This window comes from Tetrahymena thermophila (genome assembly GCF_000189635.1).
Source record: "Tetrahymena thermophila SB210 genomic scaffold scf_8254697, whole genome shotgun sequence".
Classification (NCBI taxonomy): domain Eukaryota; phylum Ciliophora; class Oligohymenophorea; order Hymenostomatida; family Tetrahymenidae; genus Tetrahymena; species Tetrahymena thermophila.
In genome coordinates this window covers 1,142,551-1,162,827 of record NW_002476463.1, presented here as the reverse complement: position 1 = coordinate 1,162,827, position 20,277 = coordinate 1,142,551, and the positions used below count along the sequence as shown (strand labels likewise).

The window sequence follows — 20,277 nt, the reverse complement described above, 5'->3', positions numbered from 1 at the left end:
TATTAATAGAACTTTTAAAAACTTGATAAAAGACCACTAATTCATAGTTTTTTTCTTGTTGAAATTTACCTCATTCGTTTTAAATTTTTCAATTATTTTTTAAAATTTACTGTAACGCATATTTTCTCTCCATAAAGAAAATAAATAAATAAACAAACAATAATTTGGCTTATTTTTAAAAACTAATTATTACAATATAATGCAACAATTTATTTCTTATTTATTACAGATATTCCAAAAATTAAAGAATTGCTTGCTAAAATAATAGAACTTCTAACTTTTTAAAATGGTTTAATTTTAAATATAGTGAATTTATTTATTTCTTTAATATTTTTACAAAAAATAATAATTGCCAATTAGTTATAATACGCACGCATATATAATTATTATGAGAATTTTAAATAGTTTCATTAAAGATAATTGATTTTTATAAACTTAGACATGCATATATTTATTGATTTATAAATGAAATTTATAATTGAAATTAAATAATTTTAGCAGCATATTTCGATTATAAGTTGTGAATGTTTATTAGTAGTGAGTGAGTGTCATGTTATTTATTAGAAGTTTCATGGTACGTATATAAATGTATTTCTAATTTAGAACAATTATTTATTTTATAAAAATATTTTTTTAAATTAACTAAATTTTACCTGTCATTTTCATCTCTTTTGAGATAGTCACGATCAAGCAGAGATTCTATACGTCTTTTTATAAGAGGAATTTCTGGTTTAAAATTATTGATTAATTTTATAACTTCTGGGAATAAATCATTGTGTTTCATGGTTTTTCTACTTTTCATAATTCTAACAATGCAAGCATCAACAATAAATTCTCTTTCTCTATTCATTTCTTCCATAAATTAAGTTCTGCCTTCATCGTCTTCTTTTTATTTCTATTTTAAATTAAAAAAAAAATAATTAAACAAAATTTAAATTGTGTTTTTTAAATAAAAATAAATACTTTTTGTTGGGCTTATTTACCACCAGGAATACATTTTATTTTTTTAAGCTTATTTTAGAATTGGCTATTAATAGAAAGCTCTGAATTGTTATTAAAAGCGTCTCCTTCATCACTTTTGTTCAATATTTTTAATTTAACAAAGGGCATCAGTAAGAATTCAAGTTCATTCTCAGGAATTCCTGAAATTTAAACTAACTTTTAGTAGCTGATTGTATTAGCTTAAGATTAGATTGAAAGCAAAGCAACCATTTAATACGAGTTTACAATTAACAAATATTTCTCTTTAGATCTAAATTACATTTCTGCAGTACCTTAACTATATAACCAATTAATATTTCTACCTTTGTATTTAGACTTATAAAGTTATTCAAACTTTTCTATGCTAGACTTTAAAACTTAAGGTGTACTAACCTTTTCTTAGGTATTTGCTATAGGCCAACTACCTGTAGTGAGTACACTAACATTTAGTTCTATTCCAAGAGGACTAATATGTTTTCTATTATCTTAATTGAATTCTTCACTATTATTAATATCCTTCAGCATTGTTTCAATTTTATTGACACCAGTCTAACCTGCTTCAGTCTATTTTAACAAAAAATTCAATTAAATTTTCATTTATCTAAGATTAATTTCTCTAATAGAATAAAAAAAGCACTCTCAAATAACCAATGTAAATATCTAAAAAAAGTAAAAAATAACTAACTCATCTACAAATTGTGATATATATCTCTCTTAAACTAATTTAATTTTTGAGCAATAAAAAGCACATAAATTAATCAAAATTCTTTGAGAAAGTAAGATATATTTTAATTAATCTGAGAAGAAATTGGTTTAATAATCAAAAAAATGTTTCAAAATTTATTTTAATTTTAAAAAAATATTAAAATAATCATTTCAAATTTATACCTTGAATCTTGCTATTAATGACTTTTCTGCTTCTTTGTTTCTGGAAGTAGCGTTTAGAAGACGGTTTGAAAAGAATTTTTAATAATGTTTAAAGAAAGTATCTCTTGAATAGAAATAGACAAAAATACCAACAATTTCTTAAACACGATCTTCGATTTCTTGTTCATTTTAAAGCCCTTCTTGTTTCAAAATGATATCAGCATGAGTAGCAAGAAAGAAAGTACTTTTATCATTTTTATTTAAGAAATTTTAGAAAGCATTATCTCTTGCTTTTTAGATGGTAATATCTTGGTTGAAAACATCTTAGACCAAATGATCACATTCTTTCTTTAGAGCAAATACTTTTTAGACGAATTCAACTGCAATATCCTCTTTACAAAATAATTATTATTAAAATTAATTTAATTTTCTAAATTCAATTATTTTTTACTTTATGTAACTCCTTCTGATTTACGGCTATCAGATTATTCATTGAAAATATTTCCGTGGTAGTTAATGTATTAACCAAGCTTTTTGGCTACATGGTCAAGAGTTTCAGCTACTCTTTTGAAAAGTTTATATAAATTTTTCATTTCATTCTCTTTCTTTTCTTTAAGCATAGAATATAAACCTGTTTACTCATTATTAGCAAGTGTTTCACTTTATTGCTAGATAACGATTTGTTCAATTCTATTTACAATAATCTTTTATGATTTGCTGTAGAAGTATTAAGCTATTTCTTCTTCCTTTTAAAGGCTTTTTAAAGCTTATTCTACATATTCTGGAGTGCTTAAATTACTCCACTCATTTACCCTTTTTAAATAGTATTGCTCCATCTATTTATTTACAAAATACAATTTAATCCATTTCACATTATTAAAATCTATAAAAGAGTAATTTCAATTTTGCATTAGAAAAAATTAATTTTTATTTAATAATAAAATTTTTATCTTTTCAAAAAAACAATGAAAAACATTTTTTTTTTGTAATTTAACTTTTTCTACTTTTTAAAATTTAAAACTAAACTTTGATCATTAAATTATCCTATTTAATTTTAGAGTAGATGCTTTTAATTTAAAAAAACATCAGATAGAAAAGATATCATCAGAAAGGAGAAAAATAGACAAATAAATGAAGATTGATTGATTGATTAGGATATTTTTAAATCTTAGTAAATAGTCGAATAACTTTAAAATATTTTCCACAGCTTAATCAATTAAATCTTTTGAAGCAAATTAAAATTTTAAACTAGAATTTGAAAATCTAAACTTTTTAACACTGATTCTGTTAAACTTTGCAGACAATTTCATTTAAAATTCCATAATTATTTTAATTACCTCATCCGCAAACTTTGCTTAGAAATTATCTTCGTAATACTTAGAGCCATCGTCAACTTCATAAGCGAACTCAGAAGAGTTTGCAATCTTTTTTAGCTTTACAGTCTTTTTAAAGCCTACTTCTTAGTATATTTGAATAAGTCTTTTTACAGTTTCACGAGGAATTGATTAGTCTTCTCTAGCCATTTTTTAGAAATTTACAATGTGATTGAATAGTTTATTATTAATAATCTAAAAATAATCATCTCTGTATATCTTAAAACCTTCAACGTGGAGAGTAGAATTCTTGTTTTTTAAAAAGAATTAGTCAAGGTAGTAGAACAGACGTGAGAGCCAATGGAGGTAAATTTAAAAATTTTTATATTATTTATACACCTTTTCAATATACTACTCTTAATCCATAATTAAATTTGATTCTTAAACATCACCTAATAAATATTCCTTAATCAATTATTTAAACCAGTTGAATAGCCTTTCTTCATTATTTTATATTTTTTCATCTTTATTTGCGGTTGGTTCTTAGGAAGAATCACAAGCTTTAATAACTGCACTAATTTATTTAAATTTTTATTAGAATTTATATTTTTAAAATTCATTTAACATTTAAAATATTATCAAAAACATTGAAAGTAATATTCTATGAATAAAAATATTTTTATTTTATTGCAATACTCCAAATTCCAGCTAAATCTTACTAAAAAAATATTGTCTAAATGTCATTTCTTGGGAATTTTTAAATAGAGAAATATAAAATTATATCAAGAAAACTCGTAAATGTTTTAAAATTGCTTAAAAAAGCTAGAAATTTAAAGCTTAATGAATAATTATTGCAATTTATGTAAACATTAGCTACCATTTAAAGGTTTTTACAATGCTTCTAATATTAAATAATGCATTTATGCATAATCTATAGAAAAGAGGAATTACTTATAACATGGCATATACTCTCCGTTTGAAACGACAACATTCTCACCTCTCTTTAAAATCTTTAGTACTTTTGCATGTACATCGGTAACTAATTCACGAGCTTTTTGATACAGCTCTTCATTGACTTTAGCTGTGTGTAGCATCTTTAAATCTATCTAATTACTTTATTTCAATTTTCACTATTCTTTTAAATAATGAGTCTAATTTAAATTGAGTTATTCTGTATTTTTTATTTTATTTATTCAATATTGAAAATAATTGAAATATATAAATAAATAAATGAATACATACATACATATATTGATTGATATGTTTGTTTTTCATGTATATGTATATGATATCTATTTATATATTTATATGTAATAGATATCAGACATCTTTTTAATTTCATTAATTCTTTATTAAGCTGTGTTATATTCTATTCTCTTATGATATTTACATTAATATTTTAATTTAAGCGATAAATATTAAATAATCTTTTCTTTTCATTTTATTAAAACAATTCGATAAATTCTGATTTATTTCATTTCTACACCCAAATTTTAATTTTTCTAAAACGCCTCTGAAATTCCATATTGAGAAAAACTAATTAAATAATTTTAAATAAAATTATATAATTTAATTACTTTAAAATCTTTGATCTGTGTCCCAATAGGCAATCAAATTACATAAAACTTAAGAATTTATCTTTAACATAATCAAAATTTGAGAAAAAAGAAAAAATTTTATCTCTAAAAAATGTAAGATTGATATTTTTTTAAAATAGAACTTTCCATAAAGTAATTAAATTTATTTTATTGAGATTAATAATGAAAATCTGTAGAAATTTTTTAAAAAATAAGTAAATTTATAAAAAGCATCATTTATTTAAACTGAATAAAACAAAAAAAATAAATATAACAGCATTAGATTTTTATTTTAAAAATATTACTTATAAACAAAATAAAATTTAATTTATTTAACATGCAGACAGACAATTTGTTTTGCTTATCACAAACGAGGAGATTACTTCTATTGTAAAGGTTTACTATAGAGTTCATCAATTACTTTTTTGAATATTTATTTAGCTATGTGTCTCTAGAGCTTAAAACTACTAGTCAAGCACCCATGAACAGCTAATGATACAGGTTCTAGGTGAATTTTTTGAGCTTATTCAAAAGAAAATAATCCCTCTTTTTTACCAAAATCTTAAATTGTATTTAAGTAGAACTGATTTACTTATTAATTTTGGCATAAAACTTCAATTTTTTATTCTTTTATGTTTAATTCTTAAGCTATTTTAACTATTTCGTCAGGTTTTGGTACAATTACTGCAATGCAATAAGTTTACAAAGAATCACCGTGAACAAAAGCCTCTTAAACACCTCTAGCTCTTATGTAGATGTTTTCTATTTTTTCGGGAGAAACATATTCTCCTTATTGTAGTTTGAAAAGATTTTTCTTTCTATCAATAATTCTCAAAGCTCCACTAGGCAAGATAGCTCCGATATCACCAGAATGCATCCAGCCATCTGAATCAAAAGTTTCATTTGTTTTTTAATCGTCTTTGTAATATCCAGCAAAGACACTGTGTCCTCTAATGCATATCTCACCTCTTGGCATTGGATTTCCAAATTCATCTTTATCAGTGGAGAGATATCCCATGTCAGGAACATCTTCTAATTTGATTTCGATACTTGAAACAATACCACCTACATTATTTTCTTCTATATCGCCCATAACCTAGCTTGTTTCCATTCCTGTACCTTCAGTTTAGCCATAGCCTTATGCGACGTTACATGAAAATATTACTTTGAAAAAGTCTAATACCTTTTAAGAAATAGGAGCTGCACCAGAATTCATACTTCTTAGCTTTCCACCAAACATGTTTTTGAATTTACTAAAAATTTACTCATCATAAATTGGATGATGGAAAGTGTATGTTTCTTTTTTCTGTAGATTTTACATCTTTTCTTAAATAGCTTTTTGTATTATGTTTTACTATGCTTAAGGCATTCTGCTGATGAAAGCATTTATTTCTTCATAAAACTTATTCAATAGTCTTGGAACAAAAATAGCAACAGTTGGTTAAGCAGCAGCAAAGTCTTCTCTTAATTTCAGCATATCTCCTCCATAATAAGCAATTTTAGTTCCAGTAAACCAGCAAGTCACTTAAACAAATCTTTCATAAATATGAGGCAAAGGTAAATAGCTGAGGAAGACATCTTTATTATCGAACTTAGACTCACTTCTTTATTGACTGCATACAATAGAAATCAAATTTCTATGAGTGATCATAGCTCCTTTAGGATTTCCAGTAGTTCCAGATGTGTAGCTAAATGAAAAAATTGTATCAGAAGGAAGATTCTTTGGTAAAGGTACCAGCTATTTGCGACCTTAATCTATCAAGTCTTTGAATTTAAGAATTTTAATTCCTCTATTTTGTAAGGTTTATTAAGTTTCCACGCTAAGATCTTCGTCAATAGAAATGATATATTTTAAATCATGCAGATTAGTAGCCTTTGACAAGATATCTATTTGCTAGGTAGAACAAATGCATGTAAGTATTCCAGAGTGTCCTAATATATAACTTGCAGATTCAGGTCCTAGAGTGTCATAAAGAGGAACCATAGTAAAGCCATAAAGGGCATTAGCAAAATCAGAAATAGTCCATTCACGTCTATTCTTACAATATATTCCTACCATTTTTAAAGTTCCATCAAAATTTTGATTTAGGTTATTATAAAATCTAAAATTTTTGTGATCGTTTGAGACTTTAAGCAAGTTATAATTCTAAAATGAAGAACCTAAAGCAACTGCTTAATCATAAATATCTTGGTATTTTTCATATTCATAGACTCCTGTTTTAGGATTCTTTGTTCCTACAAAATCATATTGGCTATTTACTTTGAGACCTTCTTAGATTAGATCTTAGAGATTTAGCACTCCAGGGAGGGGTTAGTAGAGGAGTCCATTAACTGATTAAGGATTTCTCATTGCGTGAGAAGAATTAGGAAGCTTATTTCCAACTGGAATGTTATAAACTCTTTCTGATATTGACTTTTAAACTTAATTACCTACACTCATTTTTATTAATTTAGAAATTGATTTGTTTATTATTATTTAATTTAATTAATTAATTAATTTGTTGATTCTTTTTATAACCAGATGAGTTTTTATTAGGTAAAAGAATATCAAAAATCAGAAAGAATCAAATTTTTTTTGATACAGAGTTATTTTAATTAAGATTAGAAATTGCATCACTTCTAACTAAACAGATAAGAATAATTTATTTAAGTCTTTTCATTTAATAAAAAGCATATTCAAGTTTCTATCATCCGCTTCTTTTTAAATCAAATAAATGGTTGTAAAAGTTTTGAAATGAGTATTTCGAATCTTCATAAACACAACAAATATGCTCAATTTTATTTTAAAAATATTTAATAAAAACTGAAGAAGTGCAAAATTTGGAAGCTAAGTTATATAATTCTCAACTAAAATGTACAATTATGTTTCATTATAAAAATAAACGTTCACTTAAATATTTTTTTAAAAAGCATGATGCAATTTGTATCTTTTATTTTTCAATTATAATGCGTGTCTAAATAATACGTAAATTCTTTACATCAAATTACTTATCAGTCTTACAACTTTTTCTATTAAAGATAAAGATTTAATTAGCTTTAGGTTATTTATTTTTTTTGTAATTTAAATTATTACAAAATCTTTTCAAAATTTTATGGTATTTGGTATTCTCTCTAAAAATAGAAATATTAGAGAAACCAAATATCAGTAATCTATACATGCTAATTGAATCATACCATTTAATAAATATTTAAATAAGTTTTAGAAATAGTTGATACCTTAAAATATAAAATCAAAAATGTTGCCTTATATTAGCAATATGATTCCAAATTTTCATAATCATGAACTTCTTTAAATATTTTTCTTCTACCTTGTATAATATTTGCATTTTAAATAGAACATTTTTAATTAGATTATTAAAAAACCAATAATAAAACGTAAATCAAAATATTTCTTAATTTTAATAACTAAAATTTTACGTTTTAATGCTTTAGAAATAAATTTACAATTAAAAAACGTAAATATTATTTTAGTATTTATTTTATGAGTACGAATAAGTTATTTTATCGCTTAAGACAATTAAATAAATAATTAATTTACAATGATATACCCAATCAGTTTAAAAAAATACTGATCGAAGCTTATCCAGCTATTATTAAAAGGAAAATAGACTATTCTTATGTATTTTCTTAATCAATCCTTAGAACTAAAAAATTTCGCTAAATTAAGCATTTTTTATAGTTATTATTTTTAATTTTAATAATAAATTTTACAATAAAAATAAAATTATTTACAAAAAACATTTTCTGTTTAAATGGCTCTGAAAACTAAAATATTTCATTCTTTAAATTTTTGTTATCATAACAAATAAATACAATTAATAGTTCTAATAACAATTTTTTATGTTTTTACATTTTATTTGATGCATTAATAACTAATAAGCAATTTAATTAATAAGTTACTATTAAAATTATTTTTTTAATTGCAAATAACATTTTTCAAATTATTTAAAATATAGGTTTAATAAATCGAAACTAGCAATTTAATCACAAACGAGATTATAATTTTGGAGGTAAAGGAGTACTGTACATTTAGTCAAAGATCTACTTAAATACCTATTTTGCTATATGTCTTTAAAGCTTAAAGCTTTAAGTTAGACATCCTTTAAAAGCTAGTGAAACTGGCTCTAAGTAAATTTTATGGGCTTACTCGAAAGACAATAAACCTTCTCTCTTTCCAAATTCTTAGATAATTTTTAGATAAGCATCGTTTATTAATTTATTTTTGCATAAAGCTTCTATTGAGGTTTCAGAAATATTAAGTTCCTTTGCAATTTTAACTATTTCATCAGGGTTAGGTACTATTATTCCAACACAATATGATTACATTGAATCTCCATGAATGTAAGCTTCTGATACTCCTCTTGATCTTATGTAGATGTTTTCTACTTTTTCAGGTGAAATGTATTCTCCTTATTGCAACTTCATAATGTTTTTTTTTCTGTCTATTATTCGCAAAGCTCCATTAGGTAAAATAATACCAATATCACCTGAGTGAAGCCAGCCTTCAGAATCAATAGCCTCTATTGTTTTTTCCTCATCTTTATAATATCCTGCAAATACACTATGACCTCTTACACATATTTCTCCTCTTGGCATATGATTTCCAAACTCATCCTTGTCTGTAGAAAGATACCCCATATCAGGAACATCTTCTAATTTTAGCTCAATACCTGTAACAATACCTCCAACATTATTTTCAACATTATCTCCATGTACTTAGTTTGTTTCTAAACCTGTTCCTTCTGTTTAACCATAGCCTTAGTTAAAGTTAGCACTAAAAATAACTTTAAAAAAGTCAATAACTTTTTAAGAAAGTGGAGCAGAACCACTTCCGATTTGCTTAATTTTTCCTCCAAACATTTCATTAAACTTTTTGAAAATTTTCTCGTCATATATTGGATGAAAAACTGTAGGATTTTATTCTGAGTACAAATTTTTTAACTTTTCATTTATCGCTTTTTGAATGTACTCTTTTTGAGGTTGGGGTTGATTGTTAATAAAATTATTTAAATCTTCATATATTTTGTTTAGCAATCTTGGTACAAATATAGCAGCAGTAGGTTTTGCTGCAGCAAAATCTTCTCTTAATTTAAGAATATTTCCACTATAATAAGCAATTTTGGTTCCACTTAACCAGCAGGTAACATGGACAAATCTCTCGAATATATGAGGTAATGGCAAGTAGCTTAAGTGGGTGTCTGCTTCATTAAATTAATGGTCACCATTTTGCTTACTCTAAACTACAGAAAGCAAATTTCTGTGAGTTAGCATTGCTCCTTTTGGATTTCCAGTAGTACCAGAAGTGTAGCTGAATGTAAATATAGTATCTGTAGGTATATTCTTAGGTAGAGGAACACCATTTTTAATTCCTAATGCAATTATATCACTGAAAGAAATTATTTTAATGCCTCTTTATGTTAAAATTTGATTAGACTCCTTACTGTAATTATCCTCTAAAGATATTATATTCTTCAAATCAAAAAGTTATTTTGTTTTTGATAAAATTTCTATTGATTGAGCTGAGCAAATGCAAGTAGTGATTAAAGAGTGTCCTAATACATAACTAACAGAATCAGGTCCTAAAGTATCATAGATTGGAACCATTGTGTATCCATAGAGCGCATTTGCCATATCTGATATGGTCCACTCAGGTCTATTTTTACAGTAAATACCTACCATTTTAATTGTACCATCAAAATCCTAATTTAAATTGGAGTAAACTCTGAAAGTTTTTTATTCTCGAGATACCTTCAAAAGATTTAAATTCTACAAAGAGGAACCTAAAGCTCTAGCTTTCTTATATATGTTTTCATACGTTTCATATTCATACATGCCTGTCTACAAATTTTTATTTCCAATAAACTCCCTTTATCCAAAGTTTTTAAGTCCTTCATTAATTAAATCTTACAAATTGTGAATATTTGGCATTGGTTGATAAAGTAGCTTATCAAGTGACTTAGGGTTTCTCATCACATGTGTTGCATTAGGCAATTTATTACCAATCTAGATATTATAAACTCTTTTTTAATGTGAATTTGATTGAGGTAGACTACTAACTTAGCTCATATTTTCTTATTCCCTTTTTTTGTTTAATTTATCTTTTAATAATATTAATTTCAAAGTTTCCTTTATTAATCAAAGTAAAGTAAAATTAAATTAATCATTCGTTTTTCAATTAAAAAACTCGTCAAAAAAATATCACAAATATCCCAACAAGCTAATTTACAAATTTTGTTGTTGCCTAAAATCTATGGCTTTTAATCATAAAAAAATACCCATTCCAATCAATTTTACCCAGAATTTACAAATTAAGTAATTAAAATAAGAAAATTCATTAATATTCTGAATTACATTTTTACCATTGAATATTAATGTAAAAAAATGAAATTTATTTTTATTAAATATGGTGATTTGCATAGTTTTATAAAAAATAAATATGTACATAGATGAAAATATTAAACAATCTTTCACTCAATATCATTACACTTAGAAATTGATGACAGTATTCTTTCATCTGTTAAATCAAAATCTTATTTATAATGAAACTTAGCAATAAATTTTTTGATGTATCTTGATTACAATTCTTGTGACTGCAAAATCTACATTTACTGTTCAAAATAATTCAGCTTTCTGCTTTCGCCTGAATTTATCAAATTTATTTTTATTTTTTAAAATTAATTTACTTTAAAAATATTACCAAATTAAGTTTGAGTCTATTCTTATTAACTATTATCCTTTTAGTTTAAATAAATTGTTGAGCATCCTACAAGCTAAAGTGCAGCCAATTATTCTTTAGTCAACAATATAAGCACAGCCTTTTTAAGGAATAAGATATCTTTGTAAACTTAAAAAATATCTATGTTTTTATTAACTTCTTCTGAAATCGTTTTTTTCATTTAATGGCTTAATCCTAATCTGCTTAAATCTTTTTTCCTTTTACAGAACCTTATTAATATATTTATTTATTGAAAGTAATTAAATATTAAATTTTAAAATAATTCTGATAAAAGTTAGAATAACTTATTCAATTAAAATTATTTTTGTTTAATATTATGGTTGGTTCAATTTATTTATTTATTAATTAAATTTAATCTTACCTTGTTTTAAATATTATATTTTGCATTTTTTAAGATATTGAAAAGTTGTAGATCGCTTTTAATTTTTCACTATAGTAATCGAAAACAGATTTATTTTAATCGTTATTATTTTATTTATTTGCTTAATTATATAATGGATTGTCTGTTGTTTGAGAAATATTTTTAATAGAAGATGTTTTTTTAAGTCTTAATTAATTGGTAACTACTCTCTTTATTTATTTGTTCAGCATTTAGTTTGGAGAGCAATCACTACAAATACTTTAATCAATTTTCTATTAATTATCTTTTGTTGATTGCTTATAAAAACTAGATATGTTAGCTTACCTATCTTCTAGCATGTTTTCTTTTTATTCATAAGTAACAGATGACATTTTAGAAAAAAATTTAAGTGATTAGTTTTAATTAATTATCTTATCCGAATCGCCTATTTAAGAAGAATTAATATTTTCATAATTGATAGAAGTCAATCTTTTTATATCTAAGTTTTATTTTGTTTTTAATGTTAAAGATGGAAAATTTATTGACTAAGATTCATCTTTTTCTTCTACAAACTTATTCTTTTTTTGCATTAAGTCTAAATTGAATTCAAATTCTTAATTGGATTAAAAGAAGCTATTTAACTTTAGCAGCTAAGAATAGGAGTCTTAATACATATTCCTTAAAAAAAGCATAAATAAATCTTACATTATAGACCTTTTAGCTAAATATCTTCCAATAACCCCTAAAAACATTAAAAGAGTAAATGTACTATTAACCATAGCTAAGACTTAAGGTATTGTTTAATATTCGATTTTGATCTACTATACTATCTCATCAATTACAATATTAAACTAATTGTAAGGTCCAATACCACATGTTTGGATGCTGTACTATTTATCAAAATTTTAGTTGTTAATCCCATATTAAATTGGTGATGAAAATGTTTATTCAGATTATATAAACAAACCTTACTTTATAGTAGTACTCTACTTTTAAGTTTCGACTGTAGTGTAAACATATTAATTTCCTATAGCATATACAAATATATTTCTGTAGCTTATCAAAAATTTTTTTGAAGTTACATCATAGAGAGAAGAAGATAACATTAATCTTTACCCTGCATAATACCCATTTATTATTTAATCTATTTCGACTTAGGGTGCACAATTATCAGGAATAGTAGTTTTTACATCATCTAAATCTAAGCATCCATAAATATAAATTTAGATTGAAGAGTATTGGCTTTATTATTTATAATTAAAGAGCGTGCTATTCTATAACTTTGAAAAATCAACACAATTAAATCCTTACAATGATTCATTTTAACATTCTATTATATCAAGTTATATAGTTTGCTAGTTAACACCATTACTAATCTAAAATTAAGCAATGTATACAACATAAGTCAAATTTTTTTATTTCTACAAAGATTCAATGCCTTTATTTAAATCGTATTCAAATCTGAATCCTAAAAAATCATTATTTAACTCCACATCAATTAACTAAGAAGATATTACATTTTAAGATCTGTAATTTGGATCAATCAAATTATGAAAATATTATTGAAGAATATATGTCAAATATGTTAAAGCAGTAAAAACTACAAAAATAGTAAGTAAAGTACCTAAAAATGTTCCTTTCTTAGAGTTTAGATTACCTAAATTAAAGGTAAACTCAGTTGAAAACATATCTAGCTTTGCAAAATTCATCTTTACTATTTAAAAATTTTAACTTGACTTTTACTTGATAATATGCTAGCTTTATACAATAATTCTACTTATACAATTTTCTTCTATTTCTTTTTATTTTTCTTGTTCTTATTTTTGATAATTGTAAATTATTTTTTCTACTATTTTTTAATTAAATGAGTAGCTACTTTTTTTGCCTAGAATTTCAATTACACAGCAACTATAAAAAGTATGTAACTATTTTAAATAGCTAAAAAAAGAAATTTATTTTTGTTAATCTTACATCTCGAGTTTATGATAAATTTAATCAGTAATATAAATTTAAGAAATCTTAATAAGAAAATAAATAATATCAGTGTATTTTTGGCAAAATAAAATTAAAAAAAACATTCTACTTTATATACTTAAATTACTACTCATTAAATTATGTCCAGTTATTTGACTATTTTAATTATTAATTTTTCAATAACTATCTCCAAAAACCAAAAGAAAATGCTTTTAAGGGTTTACATACAAAACATTTGATATTAAAAAATAAAACTCAAAAATAACTAAACCAACAAAATAAAATCTATTCATTTTTAGTTATTTGTAAATTATAACTAAATATTTAATTTACGAGCATAAAATAATATATATTCTCAATCAACATTGTTACATTTAGAAATAGAAGATAAAATCCTTTTATCTATCTCTTCAAAACCTTATTTGTAATGAAACTTTGCAATGAATTTTTTGATGTATCTTGATTATAATTCCTGTGATTATAGAATTGACATCTACTACTCAAAATAATTGAGCTTTCTGTTTTCACCTTTAAAACAAACAAACAAATAAATAATTAATAAAATTTTTATTTATTTCATGAATAGAGAACTAATAAATTACCAAATTAAGTTAAAATCTATTCCAATTTACTATCTTTTAAATTCAAATAGATCGAAGAGCATCCAACAAGTTGTAAAGCAGCTAATTAATCTTTAGTCAATAAAATTAGAATTGCTTTTTTCAAAAATAAGATATCTTTGTATACCTAAAAAATATCAATATTTTTATTAACTTCATCCTCTATTGTTTTGTACATTTGATGGCTTAATCCTATTTTATTTAATTCCTTTTTTCTTCTACAAAATCTATTCAATTTAAAAAGCAAAATATTGTTTTTTTGATTTTTAAAAATTTTTTAAAATAAAAAAATAATTTTACCTTGTTTTGAAAATCATTTTTTGAATTTTTAACGAAATTGAAGAATTGTAGATAGTTTTTAGCTTTTAGCTGTAGTACTCAAAAACGGATTTATTTAAATCGATATTACTTAATTTATTTGATTATTCTATTACTGGACTTTCAAATTGACGTACGCTTTTGAAAGAAAATCTTTGTTTCTATTAACTTTTATTAGTAACTGGTGTTTTTATTTATCTTTTAATCATTTAATTTGGAGAGCTTTCACTTGATACACTTTAATCAATTTTCGATGAGCAATCTTTAATTTATTACTTAAAAGAATTAAAAATATTAACTTGTCTATCATCCAATGAATATTCTTTTTAATCATGAGAAACAGTGCATAATTTAGATAAAAATTTAAAAGATGAGTTATAATTCATGGTTTTATCTTAGTCGCCTATTTATGAAGAATAGATATTTTCATAATTTATTAGACTTTATTTTTTTTAATCTAGCTTTTATTTGGTTTTTAACATCAAAGATGGCACAACTATTGATTAAGATTCTTCTTTTTCCTCTATAAACTTACTCTTGGTTTCCATGAAATTTAAATAAAATTCAAAATCTTAGTTGCTTTAAAAGTAACTATTAAATTTTAGAATTTGAGAATAAGAATCTTAGTACATATTCCTTAAAAAAAGCATAAACAAGTCCTACATAATAGATTTTTTTGCTAAATACCTTCCAATAACTCCTAAAAACATTAAGAGTGTAAAAGTGCTATTGACCATAGCTAGAACTTAAGGTATTGTTTAATATTGTATTTTTATCTACTACTATACCTCATCCATTACAATGTTAAATTAATTATAAGGTCCTAAACCACTAGTTTAAATACAATACTACTTATCAAAATTTTAATTGTAAATTCCATACTATATTGGTGAAGAAAATATTTCCTCTGATTATAATAGAAAGCCCTACTTTATTTTTGATATCTGCTTTTATACTTTAACAGTAGTTAAAACATACTAGTTTGCAATAGAGTACACAAATATGCTCCTGTAATTTGCCATAATACTCTTAGAAGATACATCATATTAAGAAGTTAGAAGCATAATTCTTTATCCTGCATAATAGCCATTTATAATTTAGTCAATTTAGTCTTAGCTTGCACAATTATTTGGGATAGTTGTTTTTATATTATCTAGATCTTAACAGCCATACATATAAATTTAAATTGAAGAGTAGGCATTTGATTAATAATTGCTAAATAATACATTATTTTATAATTGAGAAAAATCTACGCAATTAAATTCATTTAACTGTTCATTTTCACATTTTTTTATATCTAGCTAGATAAATTACTATCTATTACCATCATAAATCTCAAACACTGCCATATAGACGATATAGGTCAAATTTTGCTTAACCTGCAAAGGGTCTATGCTTTTATTTAAATCATACTCAAATCTGAATCCTAAAATATCATTAGTTAATCCAATATCAACTAATTAGGAAGATATGACATTTTAAGATCGAAAATTAGGTTCGATCAAATTATTAAAATATTATTGAAGAATGTATATTAAATATGTCAAAGCAGTTATAACAATAAAGAGAGTTAGCAAAGTACCTATAAATGTTCCTTTTCTTGAGTTCAAATTTCCTAAATTAAAGTTAAACTAAGTTGAAAATATATCTAATTTTGAAAAATTCATTTTTCTTTTCTTTTTAAATAAAAATGTATTCTGGTTTAATAACAATAATTCTACTAATTTTCAATTTGTGCTAATTTTCTTTTCTATAATTAATTACAAAGTAAATAACATAAAATTTAGACTAATTCTAAATGCTAAATGTTATTTTCATTTTATAATATTTTAATTAGAAAATAATCAATTATAAAATAAAAATTAAAGCACTACTACCACTAATTTTATACTACTTGCATCCTATTATACTAAAACCATAAAACCACCCTTCTTATTTATAACCTGTTATATTTTTAATATCATATTCAAAATATAAATCTTATCATCAACTAAGTATGATTTCAAAGGTGGTTTTAATCAATCTTTTTCAAATTAAATAAATTAGTGTGAAAAAAAGAAAAATTTAATACAATCAACTCAAAATTAAATTTAATTCTAGTTTAATCAAAAAATAAATAATTATTGAATTTAAAGATAAGATAAATAATGGTTTATTGAGCAGATGTTTGCTTATTACTCTCAATGAATTGAAAAAATCATTAACAACTTTTTTTAAAGACTCATTCAAATATTTTTTATGTTTTTAATAAATAAGCAAAAAAATATCTTTTTAATTTGCCATTTTTTTACTTCTTCCAACATAGAACTGAACTTTTGAATAGTATCGTTATTTTTTTATTAAATGATTAATTTTGACTAAGCATATGAATATGGATGGTATAAATGCTCTAGCATCTACTAGACTTAAAACGTGCACAATTTTAACAAGCCCAGCCATTAAATCTTATTTTTTTAAAATTTAACACAGTCTGTGGTAATTGGTTTTTTCTCGCTTAGATTTAATATATATTTTTATATTTTTGAGATATAAAATACTTTTAGATTTATAAATTAAAACTAATTGAATTAATTATCTAGTATTTAATATGATTCATTAGGCAACCAAAAAAAAATTTCACATAAAACTAAAACATTACTTAAAATATTTTTAAGATTGAAAAGTATAATTAATATGCTTTCTTTAGGAGATTATTTTTTCTCATAAAATTGTCATATTTATTTATATTAAAAAAACTTTAAAAGCTAAATTAATTTTCTGAATATTAATTCAAAATTTGTTGTAAATATTTTTTATTATTTGAAATAATATTTTTTTTTCATATATTGTTAAAAATAAAAAAATAAATTTTACAATTATTTCAAATTATAGAAGAAATTATTCTTTAATCAATAATGTCTTCTTGATGCATTTTAGATGTTATTTTATTAAAAAATATTTCTATATGTTCTTTTTACTTCTCTTATGATTCAAAAATAGTAAACTACTTTTAAATGTGATTGAAATTTGAAACTATATATTTTTTAATTAAAAATGTTTACTAGGAATAAAATAATGTTTAATTAATTTAATTTTTACTGTTAAAATTTGAAGAAAATCCAACTAGTTAGATTGCAGCTAATTGCTCATGACTTAAAAGAATCATGACAGCTTTCTTTAAAAATATGATATCTTTATATATCTGCATAATGTCAAGGCTTTTATTAACTTACGCTTCTATTTCTTACTTTGATTAAGGATCTAATCCTTTAGAAATAAGGTATTTATCTTTTTTGCAGATCCTATTCATAAAACATTTATAATTAAAATTTAAATAAAAATTAATATTATTTACTGAGATTTAAACAGAGTTTATTGCAATTTTTTTAAAAGATATTTATCCTAAAGCCAGTTTAAGATTTAAATATGATTCTAAATTTTATTTTTCATTTCTTACTACTCTTATGTTTTTTAAACCTGATTTGTAATTTTATTTGTAAAATCTAAACTTTTTTTGGGATAATAATGACTACTTGCATCAATATCTAAAAGATTTTATCCTTTTATTGTTTTGCTTTGATTTTAAGAATCAATTTTGAGAGTGTTAGATTATTATGAAGACATATTTAGCTTTAATACAGAATTATTTGTATTTATTTTTTTCTTTTTCTAATTAAATTATGGGATATTAATTGTTCTTTTATGTTTTTGTAAATATTTACTGTCCATGCTAATATGTAAATATTTCTGTTTATTAAATTAATTTAAACTATTTTAATTATCAAAATCAATATTAATACTTTTGTGCTTATCTTCGAGTTGAAAGCTATATTAATTTTGTTTTTCATCAATAGATATTTTTGATTTAGTTTCTAAATTAGGCACCTAAGAGAATTTATTGTTTTAAACTTTTTCGTCATCTTCATGTTCATAATAATTCTCTCGCTCAGTCAAAACAGGTTCTTAATTTTTTTGAATGATATCATTTGCTTATAAAATACTTTCAAAAGTTCGAAGATAAATGTTTGATAAAATTAACATAAAAATATCTCTTTTAATCAACTCTCTTATATAATTTTGCCTATAAAGCCTACACACATTAATAGTGTTAAAGTACTATTACAGAGAGCTAATATTTCTGGAAATGTTGGATATTAAATTTTAATATATTGAACAATTTCATCCAGTTCAAATGTAACTTGTAAAATTTATTTTTATCCAGTTCTTTGAGAAAATTGTTCATCAAAAGTTTAATGGTCTACATTATATTGTATTGGTGAGCTAAAAAAATCTTCTCTCTAAAACAGACTTCCTTACTTAACTTAAGTAACCTATTTTTAGATATTGTATAAATATAGCTAAAATTATGAACCTTACAAAAAAACTACTTAGCTCCTGTAATTTACTTACTACTTTTTAGAAGTCATGTTAAATTATGAAGTGTAAAAGTTGAATCTTAGATTAGCATAAGGATTATTAATTATTTAATCTATTTAAGTTTAGTTAGCACAATTGTTTGGGATAAATTATTTAAATTGATCTGTATCAGAGCATCTATGAACAAATATGTATAAACTAGAAAAAATATTAGCCTGAGTGCTTATTAATAATTATTAATCTTAAATCTAAGAAAAATCGAAGCAGTTAAAACCATAAAGCTAGGGATCAGAACATTTCGTATAATTTAATTCAATCAATTAATTATTGCTTCCGTTTTGAAATAAGAAGTATGTTTAAAAAACAAGATAAGTTTAATTTTACTTTGACTACAAATCATCTAAACTTTGATTGGTGTCATATTCATACCTAAATCCAACTAAATTTTCTTAAAGGCTAATACCAACTTAATCTTAGACAAAACTTTATGAAGCATATTTAGGATCAATTTGATTATCAGAAAATAGTAGAAGTAAATAAATGAAATATCCTAAAACAATACAAAAAACAATAACAGTTAATAATGCTCCTGTTACAGTACCTTTTCGCTAACTTTTATCAAAACTAAACTAAAAGAAGGAAGAAAACTAATCTAAATCCTTGAAACCCATGTTACTTACTTTCTATTTATTCAACTAATATTCTTAAAATGCTTCAAAAATAAATTCAATTTTAATATAAATTGTTAAAAGCAGTAATTATTCTGATACTTAACAATAATTCATTATTTTAAAAAGTTGATATTTTTATCATATTACTAATATCAGATAATTATTTCAATAGTAGAATATATAAATTTAGTAGAATAATAAATATTATTTTTAAAATTTAAAGTAATAAAAAAAGGTATCAAAATAGGTTTCTAACCTCAACAAGCAAACAAAAAATAAAAAATATTTAATAATAGTTTTTTATGAAGAAATCAAAATTATTAATCAGACATTTAATTTTTAGAATTAAACATTATTTTCATTCATTTTATATGTAAAATAACAATAAAAAAAGATTAAATGTTTGATAAAAAAATAAATTGATATTTCTTCATCAAATAATTAAATATTTGAGAAAAGAACAAATATAAAATGAAAAATGTAATAAATATATAGTCAATTGATTTAACCTCATATAAATTTGT

The 20,277-nt window shown here is 23.2% G+C and overlaps 6 protein-coding genes across 6 annotated transcripts; all 6 read right to left on the bottom strand. All coding sequences in view use genetic code 6, as the record gives it.

Moving 5' to 3' along the window:
- Positions 1 to 569: 569 nt before the first annotated feature.
- On the bottom strand, positions 570 to 4,255 carry TTHERM_00083300 (cullin family protein; the record flags this gene model as incomplete). The annotated part of the gene is made up of 7 exons (XM_001012576.1): positions 570 to 594; positions 654 to 895; positions 964 to 1,545; positions 1,870 to 2,240; positions 2,300 to 2,684; positions 3,186 to 3,735; positions 4,113 to 4,255. 7 exons carry the CDS (start codon positions 4,253 to 4,255, stop codon positions 570 to 572), a joined length of 2,298 nt encoding a protein of 765 aa, XP_001012576.1.
- Positions 4,256 to 5,102: 847 nt separating this feature from the next.
- TTHERM_00083310 (AMP-binding enzyme family protein) lies at positions 5,103 to 7,178 on the bottom strand (the record flags this gene model as incomplete). The annotated part of the gene is made up of 1 exon (XM_001012577.1): positions 5,103 to 7,178. The coding sequence occupies one exon, from the start codon at positions 7,176 to 7,178 to the stop codon at positions 5,103 to 5,105; it is 2,076 nt and encodes a 691-aa protein (XP_001012577.1).
- Positions 7,179 to 8,722: 1,544 nt separating this feature from the next.
- On the bottom strand, positions 8,723 to 10,804 carry TTHERM_00083320 (AMP-binding enzyme family protein; the record flags this gene model as incomplete). Its single annotated transcript, XM_001012578.2, has 1 exon — positions 8,723 to 10,804. The coding sequence occupies one exon, from the start codon at positions 10,802 to 10,804 to the stop codon at positions 8,723 to 8,725; it is 2,082 nt and encodes a 693-aa protein (XP_001012578.2).
- A 401-nt stretch (positions 10,805 to 11,205) lies between these two features.
- TTHERM_000083319 (AMP-binding enzyme family protein) lies at positions 11,206 to 13,523 on the bottom strand (the record flags this gene model as incomplete). The annotated part of the gene is made up of 3 exons (XM_012796801.1): positions 11,206 to 11,378; positions 11,436 to 11,683; positions 11,836 to 13,523. 3 exons carry the CDS (start codon positions 13,521 to 13,523, stop codon positions 11,206 to 11,208), a joined length of 2,109 nt encoding a protein of 702 aa, XP_012652255.1.
- Positions 13,524 to 14,432: 909 nt separating this feature from the next.
- On the bottom strand, positions 14,433 to 16,393 carry TTHERM_00083330 (AMP-binding enzyme family protein; the record flags this gene model as incomplete). Its single annotated transcript, XM_001012579.3, has 3 exons — positions 14,433 to 14,480; positions 14,536 to 14,635; positions 14,709 to 16,393. The coding sequence occupies 3 exons, from the start codon at positions 16,391 to 16,393 to the stop codon at positions 14,433 to 14,435; spliced, it is 1,833 nt and encodes a 610-aa protein (XP_001012579.3).
- Positions 16,394 to 18,763: 2,370 nt separating this feature from the next.
- TTHERM_000083329 (AMP-binding enzyme family protein) lies at positions 18,764 to 19,753 on the bottom strand (the record flags this gene model as incomplete). The annotated part of the gene is made up of 2 exons (XM_012796800.1): positions 18,764 to 19,036; positions 19,094 to 19,753. The coding sequence occupies 2 exons, from the start codon at positions 19,751 to 19,753 to the stop codon at positions 18,764 to 18,766; spliced, it is 933 nt and encodes a 310-aa protein (XP_012652254.1).
- Between the last annotated feature and the right edge of the window lie 524 nt (positions 19,754 to 20,277).